At 36.3% G+C, this 16,217-nt stretch overlaps 1 protein-coding gene across 3 annotated transcripts in view; it reads left to right on the forward strand.

The window, feature by feature from the left end:
• WIPF2 (WAS/WASL interacting protein family member 2) overlaps window positions 1–15,807 on the forward strand; it is a 28,665-nt gene extending 12,858 nt beyond the window's left edge. For all 3 annotated transcript variants that reach the window (XM_026679678.2, XM_087947971.1, XM_026679681.2), the window contains 7 exons: window positions 963–1,075; window positions 3,493–3,625; window positions 4,661–4,774; window positions 5,105–5,767; window positions 8,698–8,907; window positions 9,671–9,772; window positions 10,912–15,807. In XM_026679678.2, coding sequence (XP_026535463.1) covers window positions 1,019–1,075; window positions 3,493–3,625; window positions 4,661–4,774; window positions 5,105–5,767; window positions 8,698–8,907; window positions 9,671–9,772; window positions 10,912–10,952 — 1,320 coding nt within the window. In that variant the 5' untranslated portion in view covers window positions 963–1,018 and the 3' untranslated portion in view covers window positions 10,953–15,807. The remainder of the gene's footprint in view (window positions 1–962; window positions 1,076–3,492; window positions 3,626–4,660; window positions 4,775–5,104; window positions 5,768–8,697; window positions 8,908–9,670; window positions 9,773–10,911) is intronic.
• The last annotated feature ends 410 nt before the right edge of the window (window positions 15,808–16,217 follow it).

Raw genomic sequence — 16,217 nt, forward strand, 5'->3', positions numbered from 1 at the left:
TACTTTTCATTAAGTTTCATTTTACTCTCTCAATTAATGTGGAACTAAATATTCCCTAAAATATTTTCTCTGGGGCTTTGGATTTGTCAACTGAAAATTATTTATTTTGTAAGTTGAAATTATTGGGTTTTTTTGTATTCTTTATTAAACACTTCTCCCAATGTATTAGATTTTTAACTCCAAGAATTTTCAATTGTCATGACATTTAATTAACATGTTGAAAGCAATGCTGTTGGTTCAACAAGTGCTTGCAATAATTTCAATTTTCCTATTTCTTTTTGTTACTAGCAACTTTTATTTTGTTATTTTAATTATTTTGAATGGATGCATTATTATGTTATAAAGTTAATATACAATTGTTAAATGTATAAATGAGTTAATATGAAAACAATATAAAATGAGTTAATATGTAAATTAATTTCCAGCTCTCAAAATGTGTAAGCAATATAACTCCCAGGACTTCCAGTCAATAGTGCTTGTCATCTATTTGGAAGGTACTAAATTAGGAACTGTAATAAAAGCAGGAATGCTCCAGTAGAAGCAGTGCACAATATAAGTAGTCCTCAACTTACAAAAGTTCATTTAGTGACCGTTCAAAGTTACAACCCCACTAAAAAGGTGACTTATGACCGTTTGCACACTTACCGTTGCAACATCTCCATGATCATGTGATCAAAATCCAGCCATTTGGCAACTGACTCATATTTATGACCGTTGCAGTGTGCTGGGTCATGTGATCACTTTTTGCAACCTTTTGATAAGCAAAGTCAGTGGGAAAACCAGATTTATATAATAACTCTGGCAAGAATAATTCTAAAACGGCAAAACTCACTTAACAAATGTCTTGTGTAACAGAAAACTTGGGCTTAATTGTGTTCTTAAGTCAAGAACTACCTGTATATTTTAGTGCAATCTTTTGTTGCACCTATCCTCTAATTGTCTTTTTCCTTCCAACGTTGCAGGTTTATGAGTGATCAAACATTCCTTTTACACTAAGCCAGGAGTGAGTGGAGCAAAGATGCCAATTCCACCACCCCCTCCACCTGGACCTCCTCCTCCTCCAACTCTCAGTCAGGTAGTCCTTCTGCTTCTATGTATTGTTTTATCTCTGGTATAGATTAACCACAATAAATCTTTAGTTCTACTGATTATGTCAGGTTGTATATCTTCCAAATATGCAGACTTCTGGCTCCAGTTCCAGTCAATATGGCTTAGATTTTTTGAGAATGGAAACTCATACATTTAGAGAGTGCTTCAGTTGTTGCTAAGGTGATAATAAAAAAGGAGTCCAAACCCTGAGAGTCAGGTCCTGTTTCTGTCCCATATACCTATGCTCGGGTAGCATAACTAGGAAAACCTATTCCTAAAATTTATATATGCTAAGTAAATAATACCAAGTTACATAAAAGTGTAAGGCAGTTTCATATACAGTGCATTCAGAAAGTATTTAGAAACCCCTCCACTTTTGTCAATTTTGTTACCCTGCAGCCTGATTCTACAGTTGTTGAAATTCATATTTTTTTTCTCATTAATCTACACCCACTGCATAATGACAAAGTGAAAACAATTTTAGAAATGTCTGTAAATTTATTAAAAAGAAAAAACTGAAATACCATATTGGTGTACAGTAATTATTTAGACCCTTTGCATCAACACTTGAAATTTAGCTCAGGTGGCCCCTATTTCTCTTGATTGTTGCTGACATGTTTCTACACCTTGATTGGAGTGCACCTGTAATAAATTGGACATGATTTGGAAAGGCACATTATAGAAGGCCTCACAGCTGGAAATGCATACTGTAGCAGAGTTAAAACCATGAGGTCAAAGGAACTGCTTGTGGAGATAGGATTATTGCAAGGAATAGATCTGGGAAAGGCTACAATAAAATTTCTGCTGCACTGAAGGTTCCTAAGAGCACAGTGGCCCCTATAATTCTCAAATGGAAGAAGTTTGGCACAACCAGGATTCTTCCAAGAGCTGGTCACCCAGTCAAACTGAGCAATTGAGGGAAAAGGGCCTTAGTAAGAGAAGTGATCAAGATCTTGATGATCACTCTGAGCTCCAAATATCCTGTGTGGAGATGGGACAGAATTCCAGAAGGACAACCATCACTGCAGCCCTCCACCGATCTCAGCTTTAAGGCAGAGTGGCTAGACGAAAACCCCTCCTCAGTGCAAAACACATGAAAGCCCACTTGGAGTTTATAAAAAAAAAAGCACCTGAAGGATTCTCAGATTTTGAGAAATAAGATTTTCTGGTCTGTTGAAACCAAGATTGAACTGTTTGGCCTCAATTCTAAATGTTATCTCTGTAGGAAATCAGGCACCACTCATCACCTGTCCAATATCCCAACAATGAAGCATGAGGATGGCAGCATCATGCTGTGGCAGTGTTTTTCAGAGCAGGGACCAGGAGACTGGACAGGATTGAGGAAAGTTGAATGCAGCAGAGTCCAGGGATATCCTCAATGAACACCTGTTCCACAGCGCTCACGATCTCAGATTGGGCCGAAGGTTCACTTTCCAACAGACAATGATCCTAAGCACACAGCCAAGTCAACACAGGAGTAGTTTAGGAACAACTTTGTGAATGTCCTTAAAATGGCCCGGCCAGAGCCCTGACTTGAACTCTATTGAAGATCTCTGAAGGGGCCTGAAAATGGCTGTCCACCAATGGTTGCCATTCAACCTGACTGAGCATGAGGGGATTTGCAAGGAAGAATGGCAGAAAATCCCCAAGTCCACGTATGCAAAGCTTGTAGCATCATATCCCCAAAGACTTGAGACTGTAATTGCTGTCAAAGGTGCTTCAAGAAAGTACTGAGTCAGCGGGTTGAATACTTATGCCAAAAATTGATATTTCAATTTTTTCTTTTTAATACATTTACAGACATTTCTACAATTATTTCATTTTAACAGTATGGAGTATTGAGTGTAGATTAATGAGAAAAAAAATAAATTTCATCAACTGTAGAATCAGGCTGCAGCATAACAAAATTGACAAAAATGAAGGGGGTCTGAATACTTTTTGAACCACTGTATGTATGAAGACCACAGATTATGTACCTTTTGTATTGATTCTTTAGAATGCAGCTCATTACTGCTCTAGTTCACATGTTATAAAGAAGTAGGGCTGAAGGGATCCTGAATATATTAGGTGTTCATAGATTGACCACCAAGACTGATTTGATTGCAATTCTATAGATAAATGGACCAAAGAATGGAATATTTATTGTAGGTTGATGGATAAAAATAATGGAAACAGTAGAGTTGCAGATGAGGTGAAAGTGGTTCTTTGAAAGTATTTTCTAAACCACAATAAGAAATTTTTAGCTGTAGAAGTACAAGCCTTCTGGCTATAGAATTATGCAGAAATTCATTAAATGCAGCCTTTTTTTTTAGTGGTGTGAATGAACGATTTTTGTAATCTTCAGGCTGCTAAGGGATAAGAAATCTTTTTTTCCCAATTTTTTGGTGCAATATTTCCTTTTAGGCAAACACAGAAGCACCAAAATTGAGCAGAGATGAGCAGCGAGGGAGAAATGCTCTGCTACAAGACATTTGTAAAGGGGCCCAATTGAAAAAAGTGACTCAAGTTAATGATCGCAGTGCGCCTATCCTTGAAAGTAAGTAGGTGAATGAAGCAACTGTCAGAAAAATTTTATTGTCAAATTAAAAGAAAGGTGTTGCATTCTCCCCAATCATCCCTTTCTTTTGGGAATAATCTGTAGCTCTTTAGACATACAAGATGGGTTCATTTCTATTCGTGCTTTGCATGTGCTATGAAATTGGAATTTATTCAAAAAATTACCATTAGAGAGAGTATCATTTCCCATAATGTGTGAATCAGATCAGCAATGCAAATAGAATTTGGGAATTAATGTTTAAAATAATTGAATTCCAGGCACTTGAGAGCATCATCCAGAAATTAAAGGTAATTAGGTAAGGACTGTTGCCAGTAAAATTATCCTTGGATTAGCCTATGAGATGGATTGTTCTTAGTTCAGTAAATAATTATTTAAGCCACTAAAATACAATTGCATCTTACTTCTGACCACAAATTGCTTTGTTTTCTTCTGGTTAGTTCTTATTACATAGTGTCCAAATTGTTTCTGCTGTTATTGTATGCTTATCTTGATTGTTTCGAATGTAATTGTTCTAGTTTAGGAAGGAGGGAGGAAAATAGTTTGTGGAGTTTGAATTGTTATAGTTTAACCATTGGAATTTCTACTCAGCACCACTGTGTTTCTTCTACCTGTTGTATATACTAAAAGTTATTTTAGACTTTCCAAAGGGAACTTTTGATGCTGGGCAAACTAAGTCCATCTCTGCACAATAATAAAGAATGTAAACTGCCCGAAGTGTTTAGATTAATATTAAAATATAGATAAAGTCCCAGCATTTACACATTAATAGTAAACAATGGAAACAAATGTTTCTGAATTTTGCATTTTAAATTGAAACATAAGGAAAACATCTTTTTAAAGAATTATGAGGGAAAGAAAATATATTAAACTTTGGACATTTAAATAGCGATCTCAAATACACTAGTTGCATAGCGGCCTAGCAGTTATGGGTTTGCTTACAATACCTGCAATTAATAAACTTTTTTGTGATACACAGTTTGACAAGTTAAATAATATGGAAGCCTTTTATTCCAGAATCCAAGAGTGGCAGCAGCTATAATTCTACTACATCTCCCCTTCCAACAAAGGTGGGCCTTTTCCAAGGTGGTATCCCCAAACTACGACCCATGGCAGTAAAGGAGGGTTCAGGTGATATTTTTAAAAATACCTTTTTTAGCAGTTTTGAAACATAATTTGATCTCCCTTGCTCTGCCCTATCTGTGTCCTATATTTGAATCTGTATTCTTTTTGCTTTCTTTCTACTGGAAATAATAAAGTTTAGGAATTTAAAATCTGTTAATCATCTGCAATTAGGAATTCAAATTTATTGCTAGGTATAATCTCTGTTCAAACATATCTGTATGTTTTATTAAATTGAACAGTCATTTTTACCTATGAGCTTTACCCGTTTAAGAAATAAAGTAACTTTTTCACAGCAGAGCTATCTGTGTACGCTTTTATATATTATTTTTTTTCCAGACAACTCCTCTGGGAAGGTACTACATCAGGGTCCTGGGGGTAGATCAGCTGCACCCCGGCCTCCTGTGTGTGCTACCAGCACCCGACCCCAAGATGACACTGAAAATAGCCGAGCTTCTCCTCCAGAGCTTCCACGCATGCAGAGACCTTCATTGCCAGATCTTTCACGGCCAAACAGTGCCAGTGGCACTGGTATGAAGCACAGCTCTTCAGCCCCACCACCACCACCTCCTGGACGGCGAGCCAATGCTCCTCTTGCTCCACATTCTATGCATAATAGCAAAGCACCTTCCTACAACCGTGAGAAGCCATTGCCACCAACTCCAGGTCAAAGGCTTCCGGGAAATCGTGATGGACCTCCAGCTCCTCCTCCCATCAAGCCACCCCCATCCCCAGTAAATATCCGGTCAGGTCCAAGCAGTCAGAGCCAATCCTTGGTACCCCCTCCCCCACCTTACCGACAGCCTCCTGGTGTCCCTAATGGCCCTGCCAGCCCTATTAATGAATCTGCTCCTGAGCTTCCCCAGAGACATAATTCCTTACATAGAAAGGCACCTGGTCCAGGGAGGGGTATGGCACCTCCCCCTCCTCCTTCAGCATCTCCTTCCTTACAAAATAGTCGCCCCCCACCTCCTGCCCGTGATCCACCAAGTCGAGGTGCAGGTAAGAAATTTTTAGAGCCCTGTTCAATATAAAAATAAGTTGTGGAATTGATAACAGTCAACATTTACTGTCTGAAAACAGAAGTGTTAGCAATCAAAAATGTTTCAAAGCTACTGTATATCTTCTAAGTTGGATATATAGAGATAGATTTACAAAATATGCTAATTTCCCTGGTTTCATAGACATGTCCATATGCAAAGAAGTTCCCTGTAGCAGAATAATAATGTTTATGGTATGGAATAAGGATTATAACCATAAAATATCTGCAAATGACTTTGGACATTTAAATGTATATAATATTTAATGGCACATTTAGGAATTTGGATTCTAGCTCATCTCAAAAAAAATTATTTGAAGTTATGAAAAGAATCCTATTTGTAGTGCTAAAATTTGATGGTGTCAGTGTGGGCCATGAGTTAGGAAATTCTTCGTCCAACCACAAAGGATGAACAGAACAGAACAGAACAGAACAGAATAGAATAGAATAGAATAGAATAGAATAGAATAGAATAGAATAGAATAGAATAGAATTCTTTATTGGCCAAGTGTGATTGGACACACAAGGAATTTGTCTTGGTGCATATGCTCTCAGTGTACATAAAAGAAAAGATACATTCGTCAAGAGTCAATCATAAGGTACAACGCTTAATAACATATGATACAATAAGCAATCAAATCATATTAGGAAACAGTCAATAAAAATTGTTAAGATACAACAACAATGTTACGGTCAATCAGTCACAAGTGGGAGGGGATGGGTGATGAGTGATGAGAAGATTAACAGTAATAGTAATGCAGACTTAGTAAACAGTTTGACAGTGTTGAGGGAATTATTTGCTTAGCAGAGTGATGGCGTTCGGGGGAAAACTTCCTTGTGTCTAGTTGTTCTGGTGTGCAGTGCTCTATAGCATAATTTTGAGGGTGGGAGTTGAAACAGTTTACGTCTAGGATGTGAGGGGTCTGTAAGATAAGATAGATGATAGATAGATTACTTTACTTCATTGTCATTGTACCTTGTACAATGAAATCAAACACCATCTTCAGTGCACATCATGACCATGACCATGAAAATAAACCCAAACACACATCCTTCACCCTCTACACATTGAACCAAACCCCCGACACTGCACCAACATTGCACTATACAGCAGAATTCAAAAGAGCTACTGCCTTGGGATAGAAGCTGTTTTTCAGCCTATTTGTCCCTGTTTTTATTATTATGTACCATCTGCCAGATGGTAATAGTTCAAAAAAAGGGTTCCCAGGATGAGATGGATCTTTGAGAATGTTTTGAACTTTCTTAAGGCAGTGGGAGAGCTATTAAGCTCTTCCAAAGAGGGGAGAAGGCAACCAATGACGTTCTGGACAATGACGTTAACCCTCTGGAGTACTTTCCTATCTGCCACTGTGCAATTGGCAAACCATACAGAGGTGCAGTATGTTAAAATGCTCCCTATGGTGCAGTGGTAGAAGGTCACCAGGAATTTTTTCATTCAGTTGTTGCTTTCTAAGAAGTCTCGGGTAGTATAATCTCTGCTGGGCCCTTTTGACCAGGGCTGCAATGTGGGCACGCCAGGTCAGGTTCTTTTTTATGGTAACACCCAGAAACTTAAAACTGGCCACTTGCTCCACTCGGTCTCCATTGATAAGCAAGGGCTGGAGGTCTGATCTGTTCCTTCTATAGTCCACTATAAACTCCTTGGTCTTATTGGTGTTGAGGACCAAGTTATTGTCTCCACACCATGAAAGCAACCGGTCCACCTCATCTCGGTAGGCAGACTCATCCCCCCCAGAGATGAGTCCCACCACCACATAGGTAGTAGGTAGGTAGGTAGGTAGATAGATAGATAGATAGATAGATAGATAGATAGATAGATAGATAGATAGATAGATAGTAATTTCATAAGTTCTTATTTGATACTTTAACCGGAAAATATAAATGATTGAGTATAGGGTTTATCCATGAAGGATGCTGCTTTCCTTACATTTCAGGAAGGTAGGAGGGCAGTTTTTTCACCAAGTCTCTTTGAACTAGGATTGGATATTTCATGTTGTGGGTATAGTGTTTATTGCAAGTCTCCCAAAATAGGGATCTAATATGAGGCAGGTCATCAGTCTAATTACTTTAAAACAGAAACAACTTTTAATTTTGAAAAAGCTTAGATCCAGCAGGAGTATTAGGAGTATTACTGAAATATTCCCAAAGTTATGTGACTAGTTTAGAAACAATCTGAGCCATTTAGTGTCAGACATTGGATGTTTCTTGACATGGGGCAAATTTTAGTTTAAAATAGAATGGTTCATGTGATTAACTAGTTTTGTGTCCTAATCATGCTTCATTCCTGAAATGAGAGATTTCAGAAATGTGCAGTTGAAAATGTTTTAGAAATAAATTACATAAATGTTTGGTGATTGTAAAGGGTAATCAGCAGATTCCAGGATGTTTGGTGATATATTCATGCTTTGCATTTCTCTTATTTATTTCTAAAATGCTATATCTCCTACTCATAGCACTCACCAAATCTGTAAACTTATTCTCTCAGGATTAAAATGTATGACTTGCCCCAGTATTGTGGATGCAAACTTCTATAGCATATACAGAGCAAGGCAGAGCTTTTTAATGGTGTGCAGGGTGAATGATGTAAAATATAAATGGAAAATGAATTGCCAGTTTAGTTTGGCTACCAAAAGTGTATTTTCAGAATTGGGCTATATCTATTATATTTAGGTACAGTAGTTTGTGTGTCACATTAAGCCATGATGTGGCTTGTTCGATTTTAGTGGTAAACTCAATTAGTGTTTATGAACCACAGAGTATATCTTAAGTGTTTGTATCTGCCTTTTGTAGCTTACTCAATAAATATGGCTAAAATAACTATAATTTTGCAGTTTAGTCCATGTCTATGCTGACCTGGAGAATTTCTATTTAGCTCCTCCACCACCACCACCCCTGATACGAAATGGTGGAAGAGATGCACCTCCACCACCTCCACCCTACAGAATACATGGGTCTTCAGATCCCATGAACCGTGGAAAACCGCCCCCTCCTCCTACCAGAACACCAGTTGGACCACCCCCTCCTCCCCCACCAATGAGAAATGGACATCGGGACTCTATCTCTACCGTGAGATCTTATTTGGGTGAGTAAAAAGATTTATTTATCAGGCTTACTGCTGCCTTGATAGGTTTCCTCGATAATGAATAGGGAAATATTCAAGATTCTAGACTATCAGAAAGGGAATAGCTGTTACTAATAATTTTTGTTTAATTCTGAAGACTATAAAAATATTTAGATTAGTCAGGAATTTTTTTTTCTTTAGTAGTGGTAAAATCAAATTCTGCTGCTCAATGTAAGAAGCCATCTATAAAATGTAATATTTTTGCCTTAAATATTTGTATCAAATTATATATATTTGATACTTGAAATTAATCTGTTAGTTCAGTGAACCTGCAGAATACAAAAGTTAATCATTGTATCTGCAAGAAATATAAAGTAGTTTTAAAAAGTTGAGTATCTGTAATCTAATATTGTGTGGGATACATATACAACCAGTTCATTTTATATATTTTATGTTGGTTTTGATATTCTGATCAAAAGCTGTCTGGAAACGCAATGAACGTGATGCGTATTTTATGAACTTTCTAATTACTGAATTACATTTCCAAGTTTCAATAGTTTCTTTACTTTAGGTGCCAGATGACATCTTGCTGAATTGTGGCCCAAATCTTCTATCTATGAGGTCTAATTATCTTATGATATTTAGTTGGCCATTTTCATCTTGCACAAAATTCTCACAAAGCCTTAATGATAAAAGCAGCAGGACCAGGCAGGAGTGACCTTCAGTTTTATCTACCAAAACCCACCATTTTGTTTTTGTTTTTTTGTTTTTTAATCATCTGCAGATGACTTTGAATCCAAATACTCTTTTCATCCAGTTGAAGATTTCCCAGCTCCAGAAGAATTCAAATATTTCCAGAGAATTTATCCCAGCAAAACTAACAGAGGTAAGTACTAAACTGTGAAATAGTACATCACAACATTGCACTCAGAGTTTGCAAAATGGCAGGCTTAATAGGAGATTTAAGGACAATCCATAGGGCAAAAATGCCACCAACAGTATGAGTCAAATTGTATTTATCAGTAATTTACTTATACAGATAGTCCACTCATTCAGTGGCTAGTTGAAGTTAGGATGGCATTGAATGAGGGGTACTTAAATACAAGGTTCTTGTATTTCTGGCTGCTGCAGCATTCCACTATCACACTTTCACCATTTTTGACCTTCACTGCTGTCCTTTAAGCAAAATCATGGGAAACTCTCAAAAGGTCACAAATGGTGATCATGTGGGAGTTGCTTAACAATGCCAATTGGGAACTGCTGGAATAGACATCACAAGTTGGCACAGTCAGGTGACATTGCCCCTTATGACCATGTCGCTTAGTGATGCAGTTCCCACTCCCAATTCTTATTGGTGATTGTTTCTTGATTGTTCCAAATTATGCCAATTGTGCAGCCTTATATATGTTAAACCCTTAGTTCTCGAAGTGCAATGGCATCATAGTAAACTCGTGAGAACACAATGGAATTTTTAAAATTTTTGAGAGAAGTATAACTATTCAGTATTTCTTTTAACCTAGAGATACCATAAAAGAATAACTGAGAAAGTAAGTTTAGAAATTACAGAACTGTCTTTTCACAAAAGAAGAAAGAAAGATATTAAAAACCTAGATGGATACAGAAGTATCTAAAGCAGTTAGGCAATAAGAATGACAAAGGAGCTCATGTTTTTACATAATGAAAAATTTGTAGGAAGATAAGTTAACTAAGGCAGGTATTTAAATTTTTGCATTAAAAATGACAATAAATACTTTGGTAACATTAATAGGCCTTTCATTTTTTGGATATATATATATATATATATATATATATATATATATATATATATATATATATATATATATATATATATATATATATATATATATATATATATATATATATATATATATATATTCTTTAATAGGATGATAACATCCATGTAAAAACTTTGTCGGCTTTTTTATTTGGGGGTCATGGTTCCCGTAGAAGGAAGCAAGTGGATGCATAATACCCATGTATTAACAACCTGTCTTATCTTTTCAGCTACTCGTGGGGCCCCTCCTCTGCCTCCTGTCCCTAGGTGAAAAACAGCAAATGAGCATTTTTTGCTTAGCACCAAAACAAATAAGACTTGTTCTTAAATTCTCTCCCCGCCTCCAAACAAGCATCCCTCAGAAATCTGCATGAAAAATACATTCCTGCTTTTTTTAATTGCAAGAACCTGGGTGAACTATCATTACTCAACATTGTCTATGCATTCATTCCCTGATATAAAAAGGCATCTATGGGCATAGCCAGGTGAGAATACTCCTGCAGATCAATACTAATTTCCTACCTTTCCTGCTATCTTTGCCATGAAGGGAGGGAAACCCTCAGTTCATAAACACTACAGTTCAAGAACAAGGGAAGAGTGAATGTTTCCCAGGAAAGAAAACCAACAGAACAACAAAACTGTGGGCCAAATTGAAGCAGTTATTTAAAGATGCTTGCTTATCATAAGGAAGAAAATGGCCACAAATTGTATAAATTAGGGAACATTCGTTTTTTTAAAGGATTGTGCTATGAAAAGAATTGAAATGGCTACTTCATTTTTCATTGCAGGCACTACATACTCAATTATTAAACTTTGTAACTTAAAGCAGGAAGAGAAAGATTAACTAAATGGCATGTCTTAAAAGATGGTTTAAAAAATTGACAAACTGCATTAGAAATAGCAGTATCTGTAGAAGTGCACCAACAAAAGGCAAGTATATCAGTTACCATGCTATGTTTTGGCAGAGTTCTTGTCCTGCAAATCTGGACCCATAATCTTTGATTGTCAGTTTCTCCAAAAGATAGCTGGCATCTAAAATGAAGCTTCTCAAAATGGGATTCTACAGAATAAAAAATATTGTAGAGATGAACAGATTGTAAAGTCTAATAGCCATCACTGATAATACCTGTGTTGTATTAAAAAAAAGGCATGACTGATATTGAGGAAGTAGTATCCCCTGAAAGTAAAAAGAACAATGTCCTGACTAGGGATGAAAAACTTGTTTATAGGCAAACTAGTGGATTAATGTCGCAATACAATGCTGGCCATAGATAATACACTGAAGATGCTACACCAGTATAGAACAAAATATATATTATGTTCCAACTTATTTCTAATGCTTGAATGTCCTATGTCTTCAGAAGATCCTTGCTCTCCTTAACAGAAATGCCCAGCTTCATTGTCTTATGCTATGAATATCTTTCAGACATAATCAGTCTTGAAAATGTAACCATCTATTGGTGAGGGATGGCAAAAGAATGAGAAGTATTCTATTTTTTTGCTGAGAAGTGGATGGGCCCTGGCTACCATATCCCAAGAAGAGCGTCACTGACTGACTGAAGGTCCCATTGGCATACATTCCAGTCTAGCAATGAGGAACATACCTTTGATGGCAGACTTCCAGTTACAGTTTTTAAATGATACCCCATTTTGTTCTAGCTCAAAGCTGAACTTTAGTGGTTAGCACCTACTTCAATGAAATAACTTTGAAAGTAACAGAAACTGATGAAATCCTTCATATTTTATTTTTGCTGGTTGTACACAATTGACATTTTTTTCTGTAGTTCTTGCACAGACATTTTTATAAGGTGGACGGGTGTCAGTTATATTTGTGACTTTTAGGATGCTTGTTAAGTCTTTTGCAACAGTGCCACTAATTCTAGCTAGGTCTCTTAGTGGTGTCATAAGAAATTTAATAGTGCTGGCCTTGTCTCTGAGATCAAAGAAGGTATTTACATTTGGTGTTTTCCAGTATCAGAAAAAGGCCAAGTATGGATTGAATATCTGCTTCTCAACACAGTAGTTTATACTGCTGAAGAGTCCCCTATGGGGATCCATCTCTCCTTTTCCCTCTCTCCATATAAAACTGTTGGAAAGCAGATTCCAACAGTAGAAATGCCCAATTCTGGACTAGACACCACTAAGCAGACTCTGAAGCAGAAGCAAACTTTTCCTCTCATTTTATCTCATGCTCTGCAGGTGGTTGTAACATCAAGCCTATATTGCTTGTTGGTGTTTTGCCTTATACAGTAGTTCTGTTATGTGATTGGTACAAGATTTATTATAACTATTGTGTGTATTTACTCTTAAAAATGTGGCGTTGGAAAATTTGTGTTATAATGATAAATATTGATCTACTTTTTATGTTGTAAAAAGTTTGTAGGCTTGCTAGCCATATACTACAAAAATTCCTTTACCACCTACTTTTTTTTTTATGATGATGGAAATTTGTCTGCTTTTAAGTTAATGACTGGGCAGCCTCTCATGTTGAGGGACTAATGCTTGGTCAGAGGAATTTTTTTTTCTTCTGGAAGAAAATTAAATCTTATCCAGCATAACTCGCTGGGAAGAAAAGTTAAATGCACTGTGCATTTTGGGAAAGGGTATTTTTTTTAATTATTATTATGTTCTGTATAATGTCAGCTTCCAGTAAATATATCTTTGGGAAGCACTGTGAAGCTTGAAATGGCAGTCAAATGGAAACTGAATACAAGAAGCATAGGGTCATATTTGCATGTTCTTGTCCCAAGAATTTGCATGTTCTTGTTACCTCTTGCCCATAACTCTTCCTGAGCCAAGCTATTTGGTGGTTTAATTATGTGAATGGGCAAGATATATTTGCGTTTCCTTGCTAAAACAAGAGTTTTTTACAAGGTGAATTTAAACACATTTTCATACGCATTCTGAAAACATCCAGAGAAACCATATATTTGCAGTTAGCATTATCAAGGTAAAATCTTAATTATCTTATAAATCAATTTCACCAGTCTAGTGCCCCCCCCCAAATCTGTGATGCCTGCAACATCCAATAATATTAGCCAATGTTAATGTTAGTTAAATGTTAGTTAAAATTGATGGCAATTGTAGTCTGTCATCTGTGAGATCCATCTTAGGGAAGACTGCCTTAGATCAACTTTGAACTTACGCAGTCTTATTTGCTCAGAAAATCTTCTATTAGTACCTGGAAAACTAAATTTGTAGCCTGTCGCTGAGTCTTCATCCCAGTCTTCTTTATTACCTGCTATTGTTTTAGTGCAACTTAAAGTAGAATATTAGTATATATTTTACACTCTTTTCCTACCTCTATTTTTAAGGATGGTACAGGACAAAGTATATTCTTTTATTCTTCACAGTGTATCAGACCTTTTCTCAAAGTCTGAAATGATCAAAATATCAATTCAGTAATATCTAGTTTCTTTAGCTGACCCAAGAATTTTTAAAAGTTTTATCTATCTGATTTCTTGCGGCAATTCTACAGTTTTATATTGTATATCAACAAATACGCCCACACAATGAAGATTCAAAAATCTTTATATGTACAAGAGATACATAGTGAAGGCTGTAAAGGCTAATCACATCTACCAGTGAAGGCTAATCACATCTACCAGTACAAAAACAGGAACCATTGCAAAGAACTATGTGTCATGCTATCCTGTAACTGGTAACTTAAGTTTCAGATGCTGTGAATATAAGTTTTAAGAATTGGGGTTTTCTCCTATTTTTGATGGTTTAGGAGAAGGCTTTTGTAGCTTTTTAACACTCCCCATAATTAGATTTTACGCAGCCCTTCTCCATGTTGAAATATATAAATCCTTCTCTGCAACTGTGCAAATATGCCAAGGAAAAGGCTTTTATAAGGGGTGTAATTTTTATGTTTAACAGCAAATGCTTCAAACTTCATTCATGGTGCCTTATCCTTAAATGGCTCCCAATGGAGTTTTGTGTCTGTGTGTGCGCACACAAAATTGGATATTGTCAGCTTCATGCCCACTCTGTCTTCTCTCACTATCTTTGCTCAGCAGTTCCATTTCTATTTACTGCAGAAACACTACTGAGTAATTCCTGTAGTTCCAAGAACCAGAATTTGAGTCTATTGCACTGCTGCTTTTGGTTTAGATCTGATCTTTGCTTTTCACAGAAAATGACCTTTTTGAGTTTTTTTCTTTGCAAGCATTTCAAGTAAATTTCTTTAGGTCGTTGGCAGTGAAATAATTATTGAGTCCATTGTAAGGGCACATGTGGACTTGGTTTTTTTTAATTCTTATTGGGACTTGCATGTAATATTCTTTAATAATTTTATTGCCCCGATTAAATAACTGAGAATTCTCTTGATGTGGCATTAGGAGGAGTTTCATTTTTAAGTCATTTTGATAATTTTCACTTTGAACAGTCAAATACTTCATGTTCACCTAAATTTCAAATACTGTGACATATGATGATAAGCATACTGTAGATCAGTGTTTCTCAACCTTGGCAAAGATATGTGGACTTCAACTCTTAGAATGCTGGCCAGCTGGCTGGGAATTGGAATCCACATGTCTTCAAATTGCCCAAAATTGAGATAATTTTCCTACATTTTTTTAAAATATAAATAATCCTTGTTAAAAATTGCTCTTTCCTTGCGGGATCTTTCAAGAACTATTGCTTCTCAGTTTTCTTTTTCATTTGCAGGGGACAATAATTACTATATCAATCAACAGGAGGGATGGCTATACAATTTCCTCACAAAGGTAGAAGTCATTGCTCATTCAGGAGAATGCATAATGCTTCCAGTACAATATAGCTCTGAATGGGAAGATCATTCCCCCTTCCTCATCAATTTGTACCGTTAATTAGCATCTTAGTTTTAACATGCAGATCAATCATATTCCCTACAGTTGAGATGAGAATAGCCTGTGAAGATAGCATATGTTGAAAGGCTGGTTTCAGGGGAGGAGAAAAGTATATTACTTTTATTCCCTAGTGGCTATGTTTGATAACGCCTCCTCTTTTAATATTTCACTACTTCACAAGACACTGTATCTGAACCACAGGAAGTGGTGCTGTCTTTTATTAAAATTGTAGCTGCATTGACTGATGCAGAAGTGAGTCTGTGTCCATGATCTAATAAATTAATCAAATGCAAATACTGTTTCTGAAATTTGTTCTTTTTAAGCACATACCACATTGAATATGTCAAATATTTTTTATTTATATTTCATTATATTGGCTCAGTGCTATTTGAGATTTCACAAATCAGTTCACAAGAAATTCCACAACCTTGTCTTTGGAAACTTTTGAGGAAACGAAGAGCAAACTAAGAATTCTTTGCATCGAGCAATTTCTAATGTAACCTATTCTACAGTACAATTTGTTATATTTTATTTTCATTTATTTTTCTTATTGTATTGTCAAATGCAGGTAGGCCATAGGACTCTTCTCTTTGAAGAAAAAAATTATTGTAGGAAAGGAAGTGATAACTTCCTTTATTGTATGGATAGCCCTCAATTAACTACTGCTTGGTTCAGTGACCATTCTAACTTATAATGGTGCTGAA

This window comes from Notechis scutatus, chromosome Z (genome assembly GCF_049901735.1).
Source record: "Notechis scutatus isolate UNSWTSFEM ecotype Mainland chromosome Z, rNotScu1.2, whole genome shotgun sequence".
In the NCBI taxonomy this organism is placed as follows: Eukaryota; Metazoa; Chordata; class Lepidosauria; order Squamata; family Elapidae; genus Notechis; species Notechis scutatus.